At 39.0% G+C, this 24,616-nt stretch overlaps 1 protein-coding gene across 3 annotated transcripts in view; it reads left to right on the top strand.

The window, feature by feature from the left end:
* The window catches only part of atp8a2 (ATPase phospholipid transporting 8A2), a 443,947-nt gene extending 420,061 nt beyond the window's left edge, over window positions 1-23,886 (top strand). For all 3 annotated transcript variants that reach the window (XM_080197362.1, XM_080197361.1, XM_080197363.1), the window contains 2 exons: window positions 8,797-8,885; window positions 21,943-23,886. In XM_080197362.1, the coding sequence (XP_080053488.1) occupies window positions 8,797-8,885; window positions 21,943-22,040 (187 nt within the window). In that variant the 3' untranslated portion in view covers window positions 22,041-23,886. The remainder of the gene's footprint in view (window positions 1-8,796; window positions 8,886-21,942) is intronic.
* The last annotated feature ends 730 nt before the right edge of the window (window positions 23,887-24,616 follow it).

Genomic DNA, 24,616 nt, shown 5'->3' with positions numbered 1-24,616 from the left:
AATGTACATTGCAGAAGCCACAACAGAGCACTTTATTTTACCTGAATGAAGTTCCATCTTAGCCCATTAGCTTAAATATACAGGGTATACTTACCATGATTCACCTTGGTTTTGATGGATCTTGGCAAACTCAAGTGTGACAGTTAAGGCAGATCTTAATCCCAAGGCAGTTCACTCTCTTCATTGGTCACAAAAAATGCCTTACAATTAGAAAAGTACAGTTATAAAATCAGGAAATTCTAATAAAATTCAACAGTTCTGGCAGCACACGTGGAAAGAGAAACAGAGTTAGCATTTTGAGTCTTTCTGAGCTAAAAAGAGGGAAACATGTCCTGGTTCTTACACTGTTTGAGGAGGTGGACACCAGTAGAGCAAAATAGATCAGGGATAGTTTAAGCTTATTTATCAGCGTCACAAGTAGGCTTACATTAACACTACAATGAAGTTACTGTGAAAATCCCCTAGTCGCCACACTCTGGTGCCTGTTCGGGTACACTGAAGGAGAATGTTAACAAGGCCAATGCACCTAACCAGCATGTATTTTGGACTGTGGGAGGAAACTGGAGGACCCGGAAGAAACCCACACAGATACGGGGAGAGCGTGTAGACTCCGCACAGACAGTGACCCAAACTGGGAATTGAACCCAAAAGCCTGGTGCTGTGAGGCAGCAATGCTAACCACTATGCCACCATGCTGGATAGGTGGAAGCTCAGGAGAGATTTGACAAAGATGTCATGGAAAACAAGTCACAGGGAGCGTTAATGGTAGTATTAGCAACTGAAAAAAGGTGCAGATAGAAGCACTAAGGTCGGATAGTAGAATGTGTTCTGTGTAGCCTGGTTATTCCATATATATTCAGTAATGTTATACAGCCATGTTATATCGTCAAAACAAAGAATACTTGAACCACCTGCAGTTCGTTGATCTCTCTGAGATCCCTTCAAACTGAATTCAAATAGATTTCAACCTCAATTCTCCTTTGGTGAGAGGCAATCCAGATAAACACATTATGCTGCTGAGAAGGTTATGTTTTCGGACCATGCAATATCAGAGGTTTTAAGAGAGGGTGTTCATTACATGTTCATATTTTGAATACATTGTTGGAACTTCTGTGTTTGTTTTTGATCTACAGGGCTTCTGTTTCAGAGCTTTACTGTTTCATCCAGTATTGCAATAATCTGCTCTGTCTTTCATAAATGCTATGATTACTAATTACGTGTGTTCTCTCTGTTCCTTTTGTGTAAGCTGCTCCGTTTAACATCCAAACCTTAGGAGGGATGAAATGCAGGAGCAATTGCAGACTGGCAGTGTTAGTAAACACTGGTCTTCCCAGTGACTTTAAATGTACCACTCCTATGCCTTTTGTTCAATGACGTCTTTGTCATTTAATCTCCTCTGCTTTCTACCCTACCCCAAACCCTCCCTTTTGTTCATCCTCCCCTCCCCCATTAGACTTAAAGTGTTAACTCTGTTTTTCTCTTCACAGATGCTGCCAGACCTGAGTATTTCCAGCACGTTCTGTTTTTAATTTCAGAATTCCAGCATCCACATTATGTTTGCTTTTATTTGTGGTAATTTCAAATGTGTGTTGAGATTTTTGAGGGCATCCAGTTGCCATGGAAGCTGCAGAAACTTACCATCTATTAGCAATTTGGACTCCATTTTCCTCATTCAGTTGACCTTGGGGGACAGTGCACTGCTAAAAAAAATCAACAATATGAAACCAATCTGTATTTCTTTCAGGATTAAAAGTTGCAGTTGAGTTTGATTGTTTAATTATTGTAGGATGTTTTTGTGTTCCAATGAATATTGTAATTGGAATAAATCCTATAATGCTGAGGACATTCAGCAGGCAGGCTGTATCCACAAAAAGGGAAAAATGGTTTCATACTAGAACAGCTGATTTCACAGATGTGAAGATTTATTCTTTACCGTGGAGATGTTTGCATCACTTTTGATCTTGATGTCATGCGCAGCACTAAAAAGAAGTCTTCTCGAAAACAGTAGGACTAGGGGGCACAGCCTCAAGATAAAGGGGAGGCGGTTTAGAACGGAGTTGAGGAGGAACTTCTTCACTCAAAGGGTGGTGAATCTCTGGAATTCTCTGCCCGTTGAAGTGGTGGAGGCTGCCTCGCTAAATATTTTTAAGAAGCGGGTTGATGGGTTCTTGATAAGAGAGGGGATTAAGGGTTATGGGGAGAGGGCGGGAAAGTGGAACTGAGCCACAACAGATCAGCCATGATCTTATTGAATGGCGGGGCAGGCTCGAAGGGCTAGATGGCCTACTCCTGCTCCTATTTCTTATGTTCTTATGTTCTTATATGCAACTCCTTGTCTCATTGGGGGAATTAATTTTATTTTGCCCTGACAGTATTTCGGCAATACTATTGAAGACTGGTACCCCAGAATTTGCTGCACCCCTGGTCAAGCTGTTCCAGTACAGTTTAAAAAAAACTGTCTTCTACCCGGCAATATAGAAAATTGCCTGAGTATGTCCTGTACACAAAAAGCAAGACAAATCCAACCCACAACAGTTTACTCTTCAATATCAGTGAAGTGATAAGCACTATCAAGCAGCAGATAAGCGATAACCTGCTCAATTTGAGTTCCATCAGGGCCCCTCAGCTCCTGACCTCATTATAGCTTTGGTTCAAACACAAACAAAAGAGCTGAATTCATAAGGTGAGAATGACTGCCCTTGACATTAAGACCACAAAATATGCCATCAATGGACCTTATCAAAACTAGAGTCAGTGGGATTCTGGATGAAAACCCTCCGCTGGTTGCAATCATACCTAGCACGAAAAGAAGATGGTTGTGGGAGGTCTATCATCCCAGTTCCAGGACATCACAGAAGGCGTTCCTCATGGTATTGTCCAAGGCCAAACCATCTTGACCTGCTTTATCAATGACTTTCTTTATATCATAAGGTCAGAAGTGGGATGTTTTTTGAAGATTGCTCAATGTTCACCATTCAGGACTCCTCAGATATTGAAGCAGTCCAGGTCCAAGTGCAGAATGAACTGGACAATATCCAGACTTGGATTGACAAGTGGCAAGTAACATTTGCACCATGCAAGTGCTAGCTAATGACCATTCCCAACAAGAGTGAATTTAACTATTGTCCCTTGACATTTAATAGCATTACCATCGCTGATTCCCCTATTATCAACCCTGGGAGTGTTAACCAGAAACTGAATTGGATGCACCATTAAATACTGTGACTACAAGAACAGCTTAGAAGCTAGGAATCCTGTGGTGAGTGACTGACCTCCTGATTTTCCAAACCCTGCCCACTATCAGCAAGGCATAAGTCGGTAGTGTGATGGAATACTGTCCACTTGCCTGGATGAGTGCAGTTCCAACACTCAAAACTTGACACCATCCAGGATAAAGCAGCCTGTTTGATTTGCACTCCTTCCACAACATTCGCTCCCTCTGCCATCGACACAGCTGTGTGTACCAACTACAAGATGCATTACAGAGACTCAGCAGGGCTGCTTAAGCGGCACCTCCCAAACCCACAACCACACAACCATTACCATTTTGAAGAACAAGGGCAGCAGAAACATGGGAATATCACCACCTGCATATTGCCCTCCACGCCACTCACCTAACAACTTTAATGAACATTTCATCCTCCATGTGCTGAGTTTCCAATCAGCATCAAGAATGTCGATGAATTTCCAGCAATTCCTTCACTAGCACAACACTATATACACAAGTGAGCAGTGAAATGGTCTCTTGGATGCCTTGAAACTATCAGCTTGATCTTCCATCGGATTTTTTTCCATGTCTCCATAGCATCCGCAATCTTAAAAAATGCACTATACAACACACACGTGTGTATTTTCAATCAGACAGAACGTATGCATTGAAACCAAACATGCTATAACTGCCTGTTTAGCTATGTTAGTCAGACCCTTTCAGATCAACTTTAAAAGAGGTGCCTTCAGAGAAACTGACAAAAGCCTAAAGAAAGGTTATGGAATTGTATTTTATTCAAGTTAAAGTTTATATCTCTTTTTAGAGAATTTCTTTTGTGTTCAAAAATTTAAGCTAGCAAAAGAGAACTCTGAGGTAAGTCTGTTAAGAAATATGTTTTTTGGCCAGTTATTAAGCAGGAGTTTTCTGTTAATATATTTTATGGAGAGAGGGGAGTAAGTCCAAGAATTTGTGATTTCCTAAATTGCGGCTGGTGGAGTATAGCCTCCTGACAACATCATCTGAAGTTGTTAAGTATAAAGGCTTCACTTTGAAGCTTTTTAAACTCCACAAATGAAATAAGAAAACAAATGTGCCTCTGCAACTAGTTATTGAGAGCCTGTTGTGTTAATTGTATGTTCTTTGGAACCGGAAGTTTGCTTTAAGTTTTATTTACTGCCCTGCAGAAGTTCTTTGTAAAAACAATGATTCTATATAAATCATAAACAGATTTGCATAGAACTTAAAAGTAGCTATTTCTAGTGCAAACTATCATTGTGAAACATTGTCTTTGTTTCTGTTATCACCACCATTTTATATATTTTGACGTGCTAATGCTTCTGTCTCGTGTCAGTATACAGAAAAAGGAATTCATGATAAACTCTTCCTTTTATTAAGCTGCCATTGTGTTTTCAGCACATTGTTTAATTACTTCAAAGCAAAGGGTTCTTCATGGATCTGATTTTCCCTGTGCATAAGGGCATGAATAATATCACACTCACAATAAGCTGCCAACACCCCAGTGTGCAGAACAATTTGTTTTGTAAACATACAGAGTGCACATTAGCCCACACCTAACACATTTGGTAATCACATACAAGAGGAATAGATATATTTAACCTGCAATACCATATTGTTGTTCTTTCATGAACAAATTAAGGAAATAAACAAATTTGACATCTTCTGGTGAGGACAGGAAACATTGAAAAGGTCTAAGCAGCATAATTTTAAAAAAACCTGACTGCAATCTGCAACAGCCATTATCTGTCCACCAGAACCTCTTTTATGCACTTCAGGAGAAACTGGTTCATGTCCAAAATGAGCAACAGGTGTGAAGTTCGAGAAACCACACCACCTGCCCACCTCTGTAGAATCTTCCTTATACTGACGTTTGCTTTGCTATGAAGTGGGGATGGGGGATGTAATTAGTACCAAAATACTTGAAAACCCTTTTTTTATTTAAGAGGTATGCATTGCACAGATGCAAAATTTGGCCCTTTGTGTACATATCTGTGAGGGAATGTCTTATTCTAGCTGGGCACGTGTTTTAGTTGCTATGTTTACATGTTCACTTAAAATCCTTTTTCATCTACATGCTTCCGTACAGACTTGCTTCACTATCAAAATGCTTTCATGGACATCATGTAAGATTTGCATCCTAACCGCCCAGTCCAGCCCTGTATTGTTTTTATTTCACTAATTGCTCACAGATTCTCTGGGTGGTCCATCTGTGAACTAGATAATGGTGTGGCTAAATCTGTCAAAGGTTTTCGTGTCTTCTTAACTTGTGGTGCTATGGTTTCCAACTGGGTCTAATCACTGTGATGTTCCTTTCCTTTGTTCTTCCACAATTCCTTCACACCTGCTTATACTCTGCTGTGGAAGAATTCAGACAAGCTTCTGTTAGTTTTCTCCTGCCCTCATTTAGAAGATTCTCTGAATTCTAAATGACACAGAGGTCAGGGAAAGACATGGGCTGCATTGTCTGTGGTTTTTGTGTGTGTGCGTGTCCCACATGCAGCCCTCCTTTCCTTCAGTGGTCTTGCTGGGCATTCCTGCTGGCTTCTGTGATATTTTGTGTGTAGCCCTGCACTCTCTCTGAAGATATGTAACCGTAGTCTGCTTGTTTCTAATTGGTTAAGGTTACTGTTTATATTGGTTGGACTTTGCAGGTTTCTGTAACTTTACAACTGGTGCTAAATCAAAGCATCGTATTTCCCATGTAAAATATAAAAAAAACATTGAATGTAAACAAAACACCACTGTCTTTTTGACACCTTTTCAATTGTTCTGGATAATGTAATTTATACATGTTTGGGGCTTTGTCAATCCAGACCCACAGAAAAATGCCAATCCTGCTGATCTGTATATAAATCTTGGTCAGTTAGCTCATGAATACCAAAGGGGTATCTCACTTTTTCAGTGGCTCTGACCCCCAACAGTGACCTACCCACTACTCTGGGTGCTCTTGTAGCGCTATTTTCTGAAAGCCCTTATTGTGTGTGTATAGGGGGTTGACTACACAAGCATTTTTCTCAAGGCCAGTACAAAACGGTGGTATTAAAGCTATTTTTAAAATCTTTGTTCATTCAAGGTTTCAGAGCTGCAGTTTTCATGGTGGAGAGGGTTAGGGGAGGTAATTCCCTTTTAAATGTTGTAAATAAATAATTACAGTTAAGCAAGTCCCTGACACTAAATTTAATGAAAGCATTATTTATTCCCATCATTTGGCTTACGCAGACAGTATTCAAAAGCTACCCTACACAAGCTTTTTTGTTATGCTATGCACTAGATTTTCTTTAACCCGTTTCTGCACATTAAAGTGATTCATTGTAATACATGTCTTTGACTAAAATGAATACTTACCCTTGAAGTATTTTTTAGGTTGCTCAAAATCCAATTAATTTTTCTCCATTTAGTAATGTTGACAAAGTTTGGCACAAAGAAATTGGCATAATGTTATCGTACCAGCTTCATCGTCTCTCCCCACCCCCAGTACAAATAGAAGATGATGCTGAAAAACCTTGGAATTACAGTAGATTAGGTTGTGAATTGGTGAGATGCAGGTTTGCCTCTGTGATTCTGGAACAGTCAACTAACTCCCAGCGCTAAGCAGCAGTGATGTGGAATTTTCTCAGCAACTTCCTCTAGATTTTTCCCTTTTTAATTTTCTCTCATTTGCACTTGAAAATCATGATTTACATTGAGATATGGTTCCACAGGCACCCTGCTAGTCTTACCTGGATAGATATGCTGCATGGTTTGAGCCTTAATGGTATATTTTGATGGACAATTTGATCCAAGGGAGGCAGAGTTGTGCCAGTCTTGCGACTAATTCTCCCCATGCATATGTGGACACTTCCAAACACAGGTCAGTGACAAATGATCAGGAAAGGGAGATTCAAATGAATCTCCCTCCCCCAACCCAGGCCACCTTTCTTTCACTAGCTCATAGTCACTATAGTTGGTTATAGCACCATAATTTCTGTCCCTTGTTAAAATCAGCCAGTGTGCTCCCTGGTGCCTGATTAGAGTACGACATTAGTAAAAGCCTACTAACTGGTCCCCATCTCATTCTGTCAACTGCATATCTGTGGGGAGAAGGGTAAAACTGTTTGGCGAACAGCAATAGCATAACATTTTTTAAAAATGCTCTGATTTTCTAAAAATACTCCAAAGTGCATTAAAAAAAAACTTAACCATGATCAAGGGAAAGTGAGCAAGATAATGAACCTCTGGTTTTGTTTTGAAGATGCAGCTGAATGTCAGCATAATAATTGAATGAAATGTATGTAAAATAAATGCAAATCGACAGGAATTTTAACAAGGTTAAATAATAGGAGTGCAATGATAGATTAAAACAATATTCAAAGCATCTTAGCAAAAGATTGAAAGTTAATTTATCGCAAGTAATGACTGAACTAACAGTAGGAATGTTTATAATGCAGCTGATGCGAGTTTCTAAGGACATTTCTCATGCACAATTGACTCTAAATGAAGAGTGTGGGACTTGGTTTAAAGAGAATTTGAAACATTGAGAATTAGTATCCAGCCAGATGATTGTTAATTTGCTTTACATGAGATCTGTTCAAATCATCTTTGTGACTGATTCCTTGATAGTGATACTGTATTCATCCAATTAAGTTGCTTGCTGGACAATGATTCCTCTAAATTTGCATTGTTGTGCATTGCCTTCATAAGTGCTCTTGCACAGCCACACACATGGTATCTTAAGGAGGGCAGCTTGTGTGACATCTTGAAGATTGTTGTCTCAACCCTCAATAGTGACAGTTCTCCATAACATTCCACAAATAGGATTGGTGTATTAGAAAACTGTTGCACTCTTTTTAAAATTTTTTTCCACTTGCTAAATATAAATAATAAATCATAATTCCTTAAACAGATAAATCTCACTGATGTTATTGCTACAGATTATTTTAAACTTTTCTGTCAAAAATAATGCAGCAAATGGTCACAGTTCTTGTGTTAAGGCTGCCCTATAACAACAGTGTGATCAAGGGGCTGATTTTATATTCGGTGCAACTGGCTTTATATTCATTTTTTTAAAGGGAAGAATCTTTAAAGAGCAAGACAATAATTGGACTGTAAAAATATACTTTTGATTTTGATAAGTTGATACAGAAAATGTTTGAAATCCTTAAAAAAAATTACTTGTGCGCGGCTGTAACCTTTGTCTGTTTCATAAAGTAATTAACAGCAAATTATTTAACTGATTTCGTGAACCAAATCAGTGTGCACATCAAGATCTTTAAGTTTTACACTGAAGAGTTGTTTACTTGTGGTCAGCTAATTAACAGAAATTGTGCTCATTATTAACAAGTGCTAATTACTCCTGGTATGTTAATTGCTGACTAAGGAGATTTACTCTTTGATTGCAAACTCAGTGAGTCACCTGGACTTGCAGCTTAGTGTGAACATTTCTCTTGATTTTATGCTCTTTATGGGAATTTATATGCCAGATGTTTTCTCATATAAGTTAAGACCTATATGCTGATCTCAAAACATGTCAAAGGCCTGGATTTCTACTTGCTATCTTGTGGGATTGACATGTGCTTTATTTTGCTCTATAGTCTGAATGAACGTGCTTATCTGCTAAAGAGAGTGTTTAAGAAAACACCTTCAAACCTCGTCCGGACCCATTCCGTTCATGGTCTGTCACGTAAGTATTCCACTACCTTGTGCCACACCAATTATATTTACATGGAAGTATCATTTTCTTTCCATACAAGTGTAAACTGGAAGCTGTCCTAACTTTCAGTGATTTTCTTTTTAACCACACACTCAACTACCAGTCAAGCTTTTCCTGACCAATATTTTGTATACTCCATAAGAGAGAATATCCATGTGTAAACTACAAGAAATACAAGTTAAAATATGAGAATCCACAGACTATTAATATATCTTCAACATTAAAATGAATTTTTTTGAAAAATCTTTGTCCTACTTTTAGTATTTTCTTCTGGTACTTTGATATTTAGTTGAATTGTGTTGGTCTCTCTCAAGCTCTTTTCTCCTGTTCCACTTCCCTTCACCAGTTATGCCACCTTTCTCCATCATTTTGTTCCCCAGCAACATCTGTGCTTCTCAGCCTTTCTTCTCACCTGCTTCGCTAGGCTGTCTGTGAAAGACATATTTTGGCCTTTAAGGCAGACAGAATTGGGTGATGTTATGGAGTGGAAACAAACAGTTCTAGTGATTTGAAAGTTTACTTCCATGTCAAATATGACACCAAAGTTGCAAACGGTCTGGTTTAGCCTCAGGGATGGACTTGATGTCCATGGAATGGAGTTTGTAGTGGGGGCTGAAGGCAATGACTTTCTTCTTCCCCATGTTTAAATTAGAGGAAGAGACTGAGGATGCTGAGAATTTGCAACTTTTTCCAGATTTCAGAAGAGCAAATGCCTTTAAAATAGGGACGACTAACTTGACAGTGTGGTAACAAGGCCGATGTAACACACAAATGGAAAGATTTAAGAACAGGAATAAAAAATCCGTGGAAAACAACTAAGTACCCAAAATCAAAAGAAAGGAGTGTGATAAGAAAAAGCTACGGTGATGCACAAAGACAAATAAGATGTATCATAAAATCTAATTGTATTTTTATGAAGCAGATATGAAATAGGTGGACAAGAGAAGCTTAGTAGATATTGTCTACTTAGACTTCCAGAATGCTTTTATTTAAACAAATTATTTAGATGAAGAGGCCAATGGTATGTTTGCTGAATTTGCTGATGACACAAAGATAGGCAGGAACGTAAGTTCTGAAGGTTTTTGATTTGATTTATTATTGTCACATATATTACCACACAGTGAGAAGTATTGTCTCTTGCATGCTATACAAACAAAACATACAGTTCCTAGAGAAGGAAACGAGAGAGTGCAGAATGTAGTGTTACAGTTATAGCTAGGATGCAGAGAAAGATCAACTTAATACAAGTTAAGTCCATTCAAATGTCTGACAGCAGCAGGGAAGAAGCTGTTCATGAGTCAGTTGGTACATGACCTCAGACTTTTGTATCTTTTTCCCGAAGGAAGAAGGTAGAGGAAAGAATGTCCAGGGTGCGTGGGATTCTTAATTATGTGGCTGCTTTGCTGAGGCACCAGGAAATGTAGACAGAGTCAATGGATGAAAGGCTGGTTCGTGTGATGGATTGGGCTATATTCATGACCTTTTGTAGATCCTTGTGCCCTTGGGCAGAGCAGGAGCCATACCAAGCTGTGATAGAACCAGACAGAATGCTTTCTGTGGTTCATCTGTAAAAGTTGGTGAGAGCTGTAGCTGATATGCCAAATTTCCTTAGTCTTCTGAGGAAGTAGAAGCGTTGGTGGGCTTTCTTAGTGATGGTGTTGGCCTGGGGGGACCAGGACAGGTGGTTGGTTATCTGGACACCTAAAAACTTGAAGCTCTCAACCCTTTCTACTTTGTCCCCATTGATGTAGATGGCATTTTCTTCTTTGTGCTTTCTGAAATTGATGATCTCCTTTGTTTTGTTGACATTGAGGGAGAGATTATTGCTGCTGCTGCACCAGTTTACCAGATTGCCTATCTCATTCCTGTACTTTGAAGCTACAAAATGATATAGATAGGTGAGCAAAGATCTAGGAAATGGAGTATAGTGTGAGGAAAATGTGAAATTGTAATTTTGGGAGGAAGAATTTAAAAAAGGAAACACATTATCTCAATGGTAAGAGACTGCAGAGTCCTGAGATGCAGTGGAATCCGTTTGTCCCAGTGCATGAATTGCAAAAGGTTAGTATGGAGGTCCTAATAGAATGTTATTGTTCATTGTGAGGGAAATTTAACGCAAGAGTAGGGAGGTTATGCTTCACTTATATAGGGTATTTGTGAGACCACACCTGAAGTACAATATTGGTCTCCATATTTAAAGAAAGATGTAAATGCATTGGAAGCAGCTCAGAGAAGGTTTACTAGGTTAATGTCTAGAATGGGCAGGTTATCTTGAGGAGGGGCTGGACAGACTAGGCTTGTATCCACTGGTGTTTAGAAGAGTAAGAGGCGATTTGATTGAAATATAAAAGATCCTGAGGGGTCTTGACAGAATGAATGAGGAAAGGGACGTTTCCTTTTGTGCAAGAATCTAGACCCGGGGGCATTGTTTAAAACTAAGGGGCTCATCCATTTACGACAGATGAAGAAAAACATTTTCTCCGAGAGTTGTGAAACTTTGAAATTCTCTTCTTCAAAAGGTTGTAGTGGCTGAATTTTTGAAGGTAGAAATAGATGGAATCTTGATGAGCAAGGGAATGAAAGGTTATTGGGGTAGGCAAAAATGTAAAGTTGAGGTTAAAATTAGATCAGCCATAATTTTATTGAATGGTGGAGCAGGCTCAAGGGTCTGAGTGGCCTACCCCTTATCCTAATTCATATGCAAGATTGGAGCTTCCAGTATTAGTGGTAACGTAGTGAGCCGCATTGAAAATTGGTGGAATTTAAGAGAAAAGCAGCTATGGATGGATTTGGATCTGTTTGTCCCACAGAATTAAATGTTGGGACAGTTGATTTTTCTTATTTTCATTGATTATCTGGATGTTGGTGTAGGGATCACCATGTGCAGATATACTAAGATGTATGCAAGTTGTTCGAAATATATACTATGCTAGCTGCTTCAGGTAAATCTGAACATTTTGGGCAATTGGACTTAGGATTGGTAAATCATATTTAATTTGGTTAAGGTCAGTGTTACGTATGAAAACAGATGAAAGCTTAATATTCTTGCACCCTTCAGGAAAAAGAAATTTGAGCATTCTAACATATCTAGCAAGGTGCATAAGCAATGCCACAGAGTGATATTTAGAACAAACAGGATGTTTGGATGCATTTGTAAGACAATTGGGTATGAAATGATATTTTGGCCTGTATAAAACATCAGCCAAGCCTCATTTGGCCACCGTATCCAGTTTTGGCCTTCTCACATGATGGGTGCTATTGAGGTTTTACAAGTGCAGAGAAAGGTCATTAGACCAATTCCCAGTATTGAGTATCTTAGTTAATAAGATGAGTTAGAAGAGTTGAGAATCTACACTTTACTGAATCCTAGGTTTAGAATTAATCTAATTCTAACCTGTCAACTGGAACTAGATTCCAGTTGACAGTTTGACCCTCTCAATAATTTATAGAGGACAAGTGATCACAATTTTAAGTTGTAGAAGACCAAATCTGGGTTACATGCCAGCGGGTATTTCTTTTCCCTGGGAATATCTGATCTCTGGAACAAGCGGCCATCTTGAGTGCTGAATGCCAATTCTCCGAATTTCTTCAAACAAAAACCTGGACCTGTTTTTGGCTAGGGTAACATCTCTCCTTTCAAAAAGTCGATATTTCAGAGAATTTAGTGCCAGAATGATTTTTTTTATTGTTTTTGTTGCATGTGTATCACTGGTGAGGCCAGAATATGTAACTCATTAAGTGAGTTGCATTGGCCAGGATGGTGTTGAGCTTCTTGAGTGTTATTAAAACTGCACTCACCCAGAAAAGTGGAGAGTATTCCATCACACTCCCAACTTGTGTCTTGTAAATGGTGGACAGGTTATGGGGAGTCAGGAGATACATTATTCGACCTTTTATTGTATCCAGAGTATCTAATTAAATTTTTGATCAAAAACCTCGAGTTAATGGTGATGGGGAGATTCAGTCTTGGTAATGTTGTTGAAAGTCAAAGGGAGAAACTGAGATTCTCTTTTGTTGGAGATGGCCATTGTCTGGCACTTGAGTGATGTGAATATTGTGTACACAAGCCTGAATGTTGTCCAGGTTTTATTCCATGCAGACACAGACTACTTCATTACCTGAGGAGTTGCGAAAAGTCCTGAACATTGTACAATCATCCACAAGCATCTCCATTTCTGACATTATTTTGGAGGAAAACCCATTAACGAAGCAATTGAAAATGTATGGGCCTAGGACACTACTGAGGAACGGCTGCAGTGATGTCCTGTAGCTGAGGTGATTGACCTCCAGCCACTACAACCATCTTCCCTTGTGCCGGATATGACTCCAACTATTGGAGAGTTGGACAGGAATTCCTTAGTTTCTTTTCCCAATTTGGTCTGGGTTTGTATCTGTTTTTTTTAACTCTCCTGGGAGATCACATGGTTTCAGAATGGGTGGGGAGTATATATTCTGACACAATGTATTGGAATTCTGAGGGGCAGGCTGGATAGACCAGAGGGTCTTTATCTGAAAGAATCATAGAATTCCTACAGTGCAGAAAGAGGCCATTCTGTCCATTGTGTCTGTGCTGACTATCCCTTGGAGCATCCCACTCAGACTCTATCTCCATATCCTACACATCATGGTACACTAAGGGGCAATTTAACATGTCCAGTGCACCTAACTTGCAGATCTTTGGAGGGTGGGAGGAAAGCAGAGCCTGGAAGAAAACGTATGCGTACATGGGGAGAATGTGCAAATTCCACAGAGATAGGCACCTGGAATCAAACCCAGGTCCCTGACACTGTGAGATCTTTGTTTATTATTTTCAGTATCATTGTGAATGATTCATATTGACATCTAGTTTCGACTGATAAGTGGCTTGCAGGTTGCAACATCCTGACCTTACTGAAGCCATCTGTAGTCTCTTCAAATAGCTCAATGATAGTCGGGCCCTTGATACCAATTTGCACTTTGGCCAATCTCTATCTGCGTCTCCCCTTTTCCCTGCTAACCTTCTGAGTAAAAGAAGTTCAGAGCTCAAGTACAAAACTTAACGCTGACATTCCAGTGCAGTACTGAAGGAACACTGCACTGTCTTTTGAAAGATCCCTTGGCACTATTTCAAAAAGGAGTAGAGGAGTTATCCCCATGTCCTGATCAATATTTATCCTTGAATTAATATCACAAAAGCAGATTATCTACTCATTATCACATTGTTATGTGTGGGAGCTTGCAGTGAATAACTTGGCGATCATTATTCCCACATTACAACAGTGACTACACTTCAAAAGTAATTAACTGATTGTAAAGCTCTTTGAGACATCCAGTGATCGTGCAAAGCACTATATTGAATGTAAGTTTCTCTTTCTTTCTATTGTTTTACTCCACCATTGGTAGCCAAACCTTCAGCCATCTTGGTTGCACTTTGTCTCCTTCGCCACCTTCCTCTCCTCCTTTAAAAACCATCCAGTTTGACTGAGCTTTTGATCACCCTTCTTAACATCTCCACTGATTCAGCATTTCTTGTTTTTCTCTCTATTCTCTGACTCAGACTGTAGCATGCTAACACTGAGCTACAGCTGACTTCCATTGCAGAGATGTAGCCACATAATCACCAGTGCAGCAGTACTGAGGTCCAAGAAATCCGAGAACCCTGTTTGCTTTGGATTTTATTTGCCGAATGTGGAATCCCCTTTGAAGGTTGTTTTTAAGCATCCCTCCCCACCCCTGTCCTCCGAGGTATTGTTGGAGAATTCACTTTGTGGATTCTTTATGTTGGTGATGCACGTGACACAGTACTTTTTTGTCCCATCTCCCTTAGGTGTAATTTTGTTACAGATTGGATATAGTGAGTAAACTGCCCAGCTGGAATTGAATGAACATTCAGTTTGAAATATTGAGTGTAGTGAATGTTCTGAAGTCTATAAACCAGTGTAATGGCCTATTACAATTATTATAATCCAGTGAGGAAAAAACTGATTGTACCTGGAATGTCCATCTGAAATTGAGTTTAAACTCATTGATGTTGATGGGCAAAAAAATGAAAATCCTTAAGGCAGATGCAGAATCAACAGATCATAAGGATTATTCTAGGGTTTTCTCCCCCATGAATGGTGCTGTAGAGAAAAACCATGTCTCTACAAAACATAAGAATAAAACATATTCCTTTGAATGCGTAAAGCACCCAGACCCTCAAAAATAATTATCTGACAATCCAGAATTCCCAATAACATTGGCAGCTTTCCATACTTTATTTTGTTGAATGGGGAGACATGTGGTAAACTTCATCAATCATTAGCTGAAAAGATTTATGGTGACAGTGATTTTGTTTTTGTTTCCTTTCAGTAGTCTCTTCTCAAATTCAGGGATATGTTATTATTGATTGTGTTATAGTCATCCTGCCCCACATTCCTTATTAATATCAAGGGCTTAGAGAAGTCTTGTTGTTTTGTAGTCCCAAAATGACTTTAGGCCAATTGTATGTTCAACCCAAAGAAACTGCTCCAAAACTGTCAAATTTAAAAACAATCTTAATGGGGATTCAGCAGATAACGTCCAAAGCAAACCGGGTTCTTGGATTTCTGAAGGGGAATTTTTGGTGTTACAACAGAAATATTCATCTTATACCCTACCAAATATTTGTTTGTCCAATCTGTGGTCTCACATAATTTGCCCAGGAGCCTATCAAGGAGCCCTGAATCTATTAATACTTACTTTCACTTCGCAATTGAGTAAACTTGCTTCACTCCATTTAGCTGCTGGGCATTTGCTGAAAATGCAGCTGCTCTCCTTTCTTCCAGTTTCAATTCCCTGGGTAGTATTTTTTTTTAAAATCTTTCAGTGATAACTGCCTGTTTATCTAAACGAGCTGTATATTCGTACCTACATACCTGGCTCATGGATATTGCCAGAACAGTGGCTTGTTAAAGATCATGTGGGGAGGGGGTTAAAGGCAAGCTCAGTCTTCCCCTTGGCCAAAACCTACAATGTGTACTCTCCAGAAGCGACACTGGATAGTTTTTGGGAGCAGGTCACCCTACACCCCTCCACTCAGCACCACCATACCCTACTATATCTCAGGCTACCCAGCCTACACACCTCAAAGCAATTCTATTAATTTTATGCATTGCTGTTAGCAGTAAACACATCTCATCACAAATCTTGGACTTTCTTGATTTATATAATTCACCTCCACACAATGAGTTGCATTTTCCTACTCACCCATTGGACATTGAACATTATTTTCCGATCCTCCAAAACAAAACTGGGTGTCTGCTTTTATATTTTTTTTTCCCTTTCCTCCTTTTAGAAAATCTTTTCTGCAGTAGCCTAAACTGTGTAATGATAGCTTTGTGATTATGCTTTTGGTAAGTTTGGTGTTTTTTTTCTTTTCTCTGTTTGATAATTCACAAATGTTAACCTCTCATGCTAAGTGCAAATTCCAGACTGTTTGCAGAGAGGCCATTTAGTTTTAAGTTAAAATCAAGGAGGAAGAAAAACAGTAATAGGTGCAAACTTGTGCCCTGCTATTTAGGATTCAGGAAGGGAAAAGAGTTGCATAGTTCCTCTGGAAAAGTTTCCTAAGGAATAGACATCCCTCAAGATTTCCACACCTGACCTCACTAATGACATTTGAAGGATAGCATCATTGAAATACTGAATGCTGGACTAAAGTTGCATAATGTATCTTTATTCCACATTCATTCAGGATATCCATTTCAAATAGCCCATAGCATCACAGCATGATACATATCAGTTTACATCCTGTAAGGGTCTAAGGCCAAGACGCCAAGCCTGTCCAAACCTTTAGCTAGTCTCTAACCTGTAATAATGACACCACTAAATGACTGATGGTAAAGGAAAGCATGTATACACACATGTATTCTATTTTGATACAAAAAATCCATTCTCTCTCTGATATGGGCTTAATAAGTAATTGAGTTAGTAGTTTGCTGCACCCATATTCCGGAAGATGATGACTGAGTATTGTTGTTTGTGTGCACTGCCTTATTTGCTACTTGGCTATTGATAGCAGAAATCAGTGTGAGGCAAATTGAATGAAACAATTATAAAGCAGTAAGAATTTTCTTTATTTGGTTAAGGATGTAAGGCATTTGTCGGACAGAGAGAGGGGCAGAAAGGATATTTGGGTGTTTTAAAACATGAATAGAATTTTATAGCTTAGCAATCCTTTTATTCTGAAATGCGGTACAGTAGATCCTCATTATGCTGCAATGTCTGACCACCAGCTCCAAAGTCATGTTGATAAAAGAGATCCAGTAAAGTCCCCTGTTTATATCATTTGTGTTTTGCTGAATTGCTGTAAAGACCAGCAATTAAAAGTGATATTTTCAACCTCTCAGTCAGAAATAGCTACAAAATGCAACATTTCATTCTCACAGCTTTAGCCGCCTTCTTAGGCAGCCCCTCAAATTCAAGGATGATTTGCTTCCATTCCAGTTTGATAGATTCTGAGATGATTGATAAGTCCAAAGCATAATCTGCTGACTCTGTCACAAGATGGGCCAGTGGTGCTTGAAGAGTTGGACAGATGAGTTGTTAGGAGATTTATGTGTTCTCTCTGACTTCTGCTTGTTACCAACTAAATCTCTTGATATGTTTGATGCCTCCCCAATAAACCTTCATATTGGTTGGTCATAAGCCATGATTCGGTGGGGATGGGATACTTTGAGGATATCCCTGAAGTGTTTCTGCTATCCTCCTTGGAATCCCCTGTTGTCATTGAGTTCCAAATAGAGCAATTGCTTTGGGGATCTGGTGTCAGGCATATAAATGACATGTCTCATCTTGTGAAGCTGGGCTTTGAATGAATTATACCACTATGTGGGGTATATTGGCTTGGGACAGGATGCTGTTGTTGGGCTGCTTTTCTTGTCATTGGATTTGGAAGATTTTGTGAAAGTGATGGTATTTCTCCAGCACTTTAAGGTGTCTAGGTCTCCAAACATAAACAGGATGGGGATCATTGCTGCCTGTAAACCATGACCTTAGTCTTGGGTTTGAGATCCTGGTCCTCAAATACTCTTCTTCAGTTGACCAAAGGCCAAGCTGGCACTTTGGAGGCAATGATGAGTAATTTTAATGAACTATGAGCAAATATAACAAACCCTATTGTGAAAAAAAATTATGTGTATCAGGAATTGCATTGTTACTGGATTCATTTTCTGAGAATGAACAAGCATTGCAGGTACATGCAAACTAAAATTGGCTTTTAGAAAAATGCTATATCAAGTTTTAAATTTTTACTAAGGGGTCTAATGCCCACAAGGTGAGGGTCTCCACTCTGACCAGTTCCGTTTTATAAATTGGAGCGTTGTATGTGTCATCTGTGATCAGCCGTTAACCTTATTGCTGTTTATTAGGTGTGAAATATCAATGGAAAAAGAAAAGTGAAACAAATCTTACTGTCCAAATACACACCAACCCAAGTCCCCAGGGTGTGTGCTTCAAACTAGGACTGTCCCTGTTCAAGGGAGGAGTTTTAATTGTAGATTAAATTGTAGTTGCTTTCTCCACAACAAAACTAATATCTCAATTAGGTAATCAGTGCAGAGGAAGATCAAAAGGTGGGATAGACATTCTGTGGTCAATAGTAAGAAAAGAGCATTGGCGGAGGGCTGTGAATTGGTTACCTGCTGTCTTGGTTAAGGTTAGGGCTTAAAGAAACAATCAAAAAGAATTAAATTCTCCAGATACTTCTGTGATTATTGAATTGACCCAATAGAGGTCAGAGAGGTCCCAGGTTTGGTACCCAGTCTGTACTGTGTTAGCCATTTCTTATTCCAAGAAGCATTCGTGATGTGACAGTTAGTTCAGCACCTTTGAGTTAAGGTAGATCAAAGTTTTTATAGCTGTCAGTGACTAGTCATCCTTAAAACAAAGGCTTGCATCAAGAAAGCACATTATTACAAGTTTTAGAAGCATTCCAAATTTGTACCTGTACTCTTAATTACTTTGAAGTTATCATTATGTTTGCAGACATGGCAGTCAATTTGCAAATAGAAAAATGCCACAGTGACCAGATCAATGACCATTTAATTTATTTTTGTCTATATTGGTTAAGGGAAGAATGTTGATAGATTGACAGCTCCTGCTTAATGTTCATGTTGAACAAATGAACAATAAGAACAACCTCAGCTTCATCCATAAGGTGGCACTTTCAACAATGTAAGCCTCCCTCAGCACCTCACGGAAGCATCAACGTACCTATAATGCTGCAGCTTGGAGGGTAGATTGAACTCTCAATCTTTGAGCAAGATGATGGTTATCAACTAAGCCAAGCTACACCTGCTGGAAAATGAAATTAGTTTAGGACAGAATCAACCTGGTAGACTATCAACACTCACCCACTCTTAGGTGAAGAGTGGCCACTTAGATGAGACACCACAGATTGACTGGTACTTGACTTGCATTAATCACCACTTACAGGTGAAGGGGGAAGAAAGAAGCAAATAAATAAATTAAGGAAAACAGTAACATCGAAGATGGAAAAGAGAATGCTATACAGCTTTGCTGAAACAAAGAGCAAGTCTGTTTCTGCAAAAAATTACATTCATAGGAACAAGAGCAGGCTGTTTAAATTACAAACACCCTCTCACCAGAAGTTTTATACTGATATGTGGCATTTATTATCCATTCATTACATGGCTAAATGTGGGGTATAGTATTGTTTTCGTTTTGGTTAAATCAACAAAAGAAACCTTGAGTTTAGTTATAATTTATCCATTTCTGTTAATATTTGTTTTGAATTGATAACCGAATTATCATTGATCAAACCCCACTGGAATTGAGGTTTATAAGATGAACTGTGCACTAAATTATACACAAGTTACCTCATTGCATATTTTTTCCCACAATTGTTTCATGTAAATTATAGTTCTGACATTGAGAAGATTTTGGGACAACCTACAACTAGACAGTCGTTGTAAGTGGCAATTTTGAAGTTCACTTAAAACTGTATTTACATTAAGTTCACACAAAGTGAGATGGCACTGTTGCTGCCAGATATCGTATGGACATCAAAGGCAGACTTATTGTTTGGTCATTAGTCGGATGACCTGCTTAGCTTTTCCATACAAGCCACCAGCACACCTGGCAAATGCTAGTTTACGTAACATTTTCCTCTGCCAATATAAAGTAACTGACTTCCTTAGAAACTGCCCCACAATGTACGCAATCAATTCAAAAAGCACAAAGAGCCTAAGAATGACATAATAACAGGAAGGGATTGATAGCCCAAGCAAGCTTTCCTTTATAATTTAACACCACCTCTAAACATTTTATACGACACCTTGAACACAGTAAAACATCCCAAGGCAGTACCTTGGGATTCACAGTAGCATTACCAAACAATAATTTGACACTGAGCCACCTATGGTCAAAGACATAGGTTTTAAGGAAGAGAGAAACGTCTGTAGGTAGCAAGGAATTCCACTAATTAGAGCATATGCAACTGAAGGCATGGCTATCAAAGGTGAAACAAGTGAAATCAAGGGTGTGCAGGATGCCATAATTGGAGGAAACCTAATATCTTCAAAGCTTGTGGGCTGGAGGAGGTTACATAGATGGGGAGTGTCAAGGACATGGAGTGAATTGAAAACAGGGATTAAAAAGTTTAAAATTGGGACATTGCCAGACTGCTAACTAATTTGGGTCAATGAACAGAATAGTGAAGAGAGCAGAACTTGCTGCAGATTAGGTTATGGGCAGCAGACTTCTGAATATTTATGGGCAGAACTTTACAGTCCCTGAGCAGCAGGTTTGCCAGCAAAGCAGTCTGTGATATTCCCTGGGTAGCTTCTTAGCCCCTGACCAATTTACACATATACGCACAGATGTTGAGGCCGAGGGTAGCCACCCTGCCCAAGCCCCTAACTAGCAACAGGAAATCAAAGACCCAGATAAAGCCCAACAGGGGTTGGGAGCCTGAAGAACCCCTTTCCACATTGGATGCCTTCCCTCCTCCCCCCAGCCTCACTTTCCCCTTCCCTTCCTGCCACAAAACCCCTCACAATTACTTGGCCCTGGATTCCAGGATTTAGAATCTGGAAATTGTTTGTAACCCCAGACCTTGCCACATACTAGGACTAGAAAGTTGAGATGGGGTTTCCACCTTAGTGTTAAATGGCTGCAGGATTGTTGTTATTGGCAAGTTGGCATTCCATGCCAACTCTTTTGATGATGGAGTGGGAAAATCCACCATCCAAAAAATTCTGCCCTCTATAAAGTAAAAGGTGGGAGGCTAGCCAGGACAGCACTTGAATTGTTGAAGGGTAACAGAAGGTCTGGTGAGGGTTTCGGTAACAAATAGGCTGAGGCAGGGTTGGAACATGCAGTGTCGTGACAATGAAAATAGTCAGGCTAGGTGACTTTGCGTAAGAATTTCAGCTCAAAGTCAAACAGGGTGCTAAGATTGCAAACAATCTGGTTTATTCTCAGGCAGTGGCCAGGAAGATGGATGGAATTGATGTCTAGGGAATTGTGTTTGTTTGAGGGACCAAAGATAACAGCTCTCACCACATTTCTCCATCCCCTCTCTCTCCATTAATGCTTCAAGAATCTTTGAACCTTTTAAAGGTTTCCCTTCCATTGCTATTCTGCCTGGTTTATAACAAACTTCCTAATTTTAACTTCTGTCTTTGTTATTTAAATCCTTCAATATAAGAAAGTAATTGGTTGGCAGTGTTTTGTCAAATCTCTTTGTATAATCTTGAACTTTGGATGATTCTATTGCAATTGGATCACCTTTCAGTCTTGTTTCCAGAAAATAAAATTGAACATGCATTCATTAAGCTTCCTTTACACCTTAAACCCTTAGCATCGTGAATCATCTCTTTCCATCAGGTACATCTGACCTCAGTCTATATGAACCTAGAACATTAGATTGTTGCAGCAACTAATGCTGTATGTTGCTGTATAATTTAAGATGGATCGTTTAACTGGACCTGTAAGTGGTTTCACAATACAAACATACCATTAGATAATCATATCAGTTGTGTTTAATAATTCTGTCTTATTTCAGATGGCTATGCGTTTTCTCAAGAGGAACATGGTGTGGTTTCTCAGAGTGATATGATCCGGTCATATGACACCACCAAACAGAGAGTTGCTGCAGACTGAACAGCATTAATTTCCTCAAGTATTGGACTGATGGAAATTTTTATCAGACATTTGAGCATGCTGACCAAAAATAGCGGCAGCCAAGTTACTGGATTCTTCATTTTTGTGGCCTTAGCCTACTAGCTTGACTTACATTAATTCTCGCACTGACTTCTGAGATCTAATGCTGTACCTGAAACTATTACTGTGTTGCTGTTCTGGTCAGAGTCTAATAATGTAAAATTGTAGGTGCTTGTGAGAAGTAATTATTTAAAACAGTACTGTATCTAATGTGGAACAGAGTGAACTGCCAACATCGTCCTTCCCCATACACAGTCAAAACATCTTTAATATGTTAATTTTATTTGAACTTGAGCAGGTGGATGAGACAATTGTATATTTAACTCATTTGTCCCACATAAGCTGAAGATTGTTCTGCATATGCCTCAGGTAGTGCAATATTCTGGGAAGGATTGTGAATGCATTTAATCTCCCCATGGAAGTCGCTGCCCATGTGACTTCTTGTGATTATTGTAAAATACAAGTCCAAAAGCAACTTGGCAATTTGAAATAAAAAGATGACATCAGAACTATTCAGACATACCTCAAGAAGGCCATCAAAATGTGTAAGTATTTGTGACTCATTCTTCTCAAACCATTTGGAATTTGGTGGGTTTGTTAAATGCTTTTGTAGTATTCTCATGTATTATAACATTTCCCCCATTTAGCATTCTAATTATTCAATACAGAAACATCCCTTTGTTGTAAACTAGTCATTTGGTGGTTCAGCAAGTTGTTGTGCAGGGGTTGGAGTGGTACAATGCAAATCTCCACCCTCATGCAATAATCACAAGATTTCAGCTTCCCGCCCAGGGAGAGACAGAGAGATTAGGTGCTGCCTGGCATGACGTATGCACCAGTGTAGGCTGCTAGTACATCTTCTAGCTGGCCATAGGATGCCATGCCAGAGATTTTGCAGAAGTTTCCAGTTCACCCAGCTCAATCTGTGGTCCCAGGGAGGCTGTGAGTAAAGGACAAAATGGATATCATTACTTTTTCTCCAAAGTAGGGAACTCTTAGGATTTTAGTTCAGGGGTCAGCTGCAGTAAGGCAAAAGAAATCCCATCTGTGCCATGGTTGGTGTCTGCAGTTTTTTCATTAGTTGAAAGGACATTCAGAAAAAGGCCCAGGTAGTACCCCTTAAATATATTGTATAAGAATTGTAAAAGAAATACATTGTATAAGAATTATCAAAATGTGCAAGGAAAGTTACACAATTTGCATTGTCTGCGTGTTTAGTTCTTTTCATCACCATTAACCATTTTTCTATTTAATGTAATAATATGGTGACTGTACTTTTGTTTCATATTAACCATGGTATTGAAAATCTCTTGTGTATAAAGAATTACAATTTCCTTAATAGAAGTATCTGAATACAGGGGACAGTTATGAGCTGATCTGACAAATTCTGGATACATTATTTATCAGCAGATGAAATCGTGCATTTCGTGTGTCATTTCTAAATTTGATCCTTTTAGATGCAATTTTGTTATTTGTGTCTGCAGAATGGAATGATGCTTTGGAGAGTAACGTTAAATTGATTTCCCGCAGAGCAGCGTGGCCTCCATAGAGCTGCATATTTTTCTAGCAGTGCTCCAGTTTCCTTTGTCCTGTTAATGTTCAATGGTACTTTTAATACAAGAAATAAATTGCAGCGGTTCTTTCCATCACTTGGAGCAAATTCCTATTAACTATTAACTGTTTGGCAGTGATGTTAATGGATGCTGTAGATAATCATTTAAGAGCTTTTGGAACAGTGTGCACCTGCTTGTATTACACAAAAACTTGCAAATAAAAAGTTTTATAAGCTGTCTACCTCTGGCTTGGGTTTTCTTCTGTTTTCAAATTACATGAAAGCTTCACTTAAAAGAAAAACTTAGACTTCTTTTATTTATTTGATTATTGATTGTTTTAAATAAGCACCTATTAGAGATTTCAAACACTAACATTGCTGTAATATATTTTAGGCCAAAGTGACAGAGAAAATATTATCTTTAGAGCTGTGATCCACACTCCACTATAAGCTATAAAATTGCAACTTTCAAAGTGTTAAGTCAGATCCTTTCAAAATAGCTGTTGGAACAGAGAAGAGCCAACATCTAAATGTATCTTCATATACCCTTTCGGTGACATGGCCAAGAAAGAGAACTCTGTGTCTCAGGCCATGAATTTGCAATTCTTAGCATTGTTGGAGCAACATGCTGTGTCAGCAGGCTACCCAATTGTAGAATAAGTGATTCATAGAATCCCAGAATCCCTCCAGTCCAGGAAGCCATTTGGCCCATCGAGTATACACCAACCTCAATTCCATCCAGGCTCTATTCCTGTAAACCCATATATTTACCCTGCTAATGCCCTGATGCAGGGTCAATTTAGCATGGCCAATCAATCTAACCTGCATGTCTTTGGATTTATGTCAAACTGATTTTTATCCTTGTTAATATTGACCCTCACCCATTCTTGTAGATGTCCATTTGTTGGAATCTAGTTCTATTCATTGTTTATATCATCTGGTTTCTCACCCAAATGTCCAGTTT

The sequence above is a fragment of the Carcharhinus amblyrhynchos genome, chromosome 10 (assembly GCF_965287045.1).
Source record: "Carcharhinus amblyrhynchos chromosome 10, sCarAmb.v2.hapA, whole genome shotgun sequence".
NCBI classification, from domain to species: Eukaryota; Metazoa; Chordata; class Chondrichthyes; order Carcharhiniformes; family Carcharhinidae; genus Carcharhinus; species Carcharhinus amblyrhynchos.
This window is presented reverse-complemented; position numbering and strand designations above follow the sequence as displayed.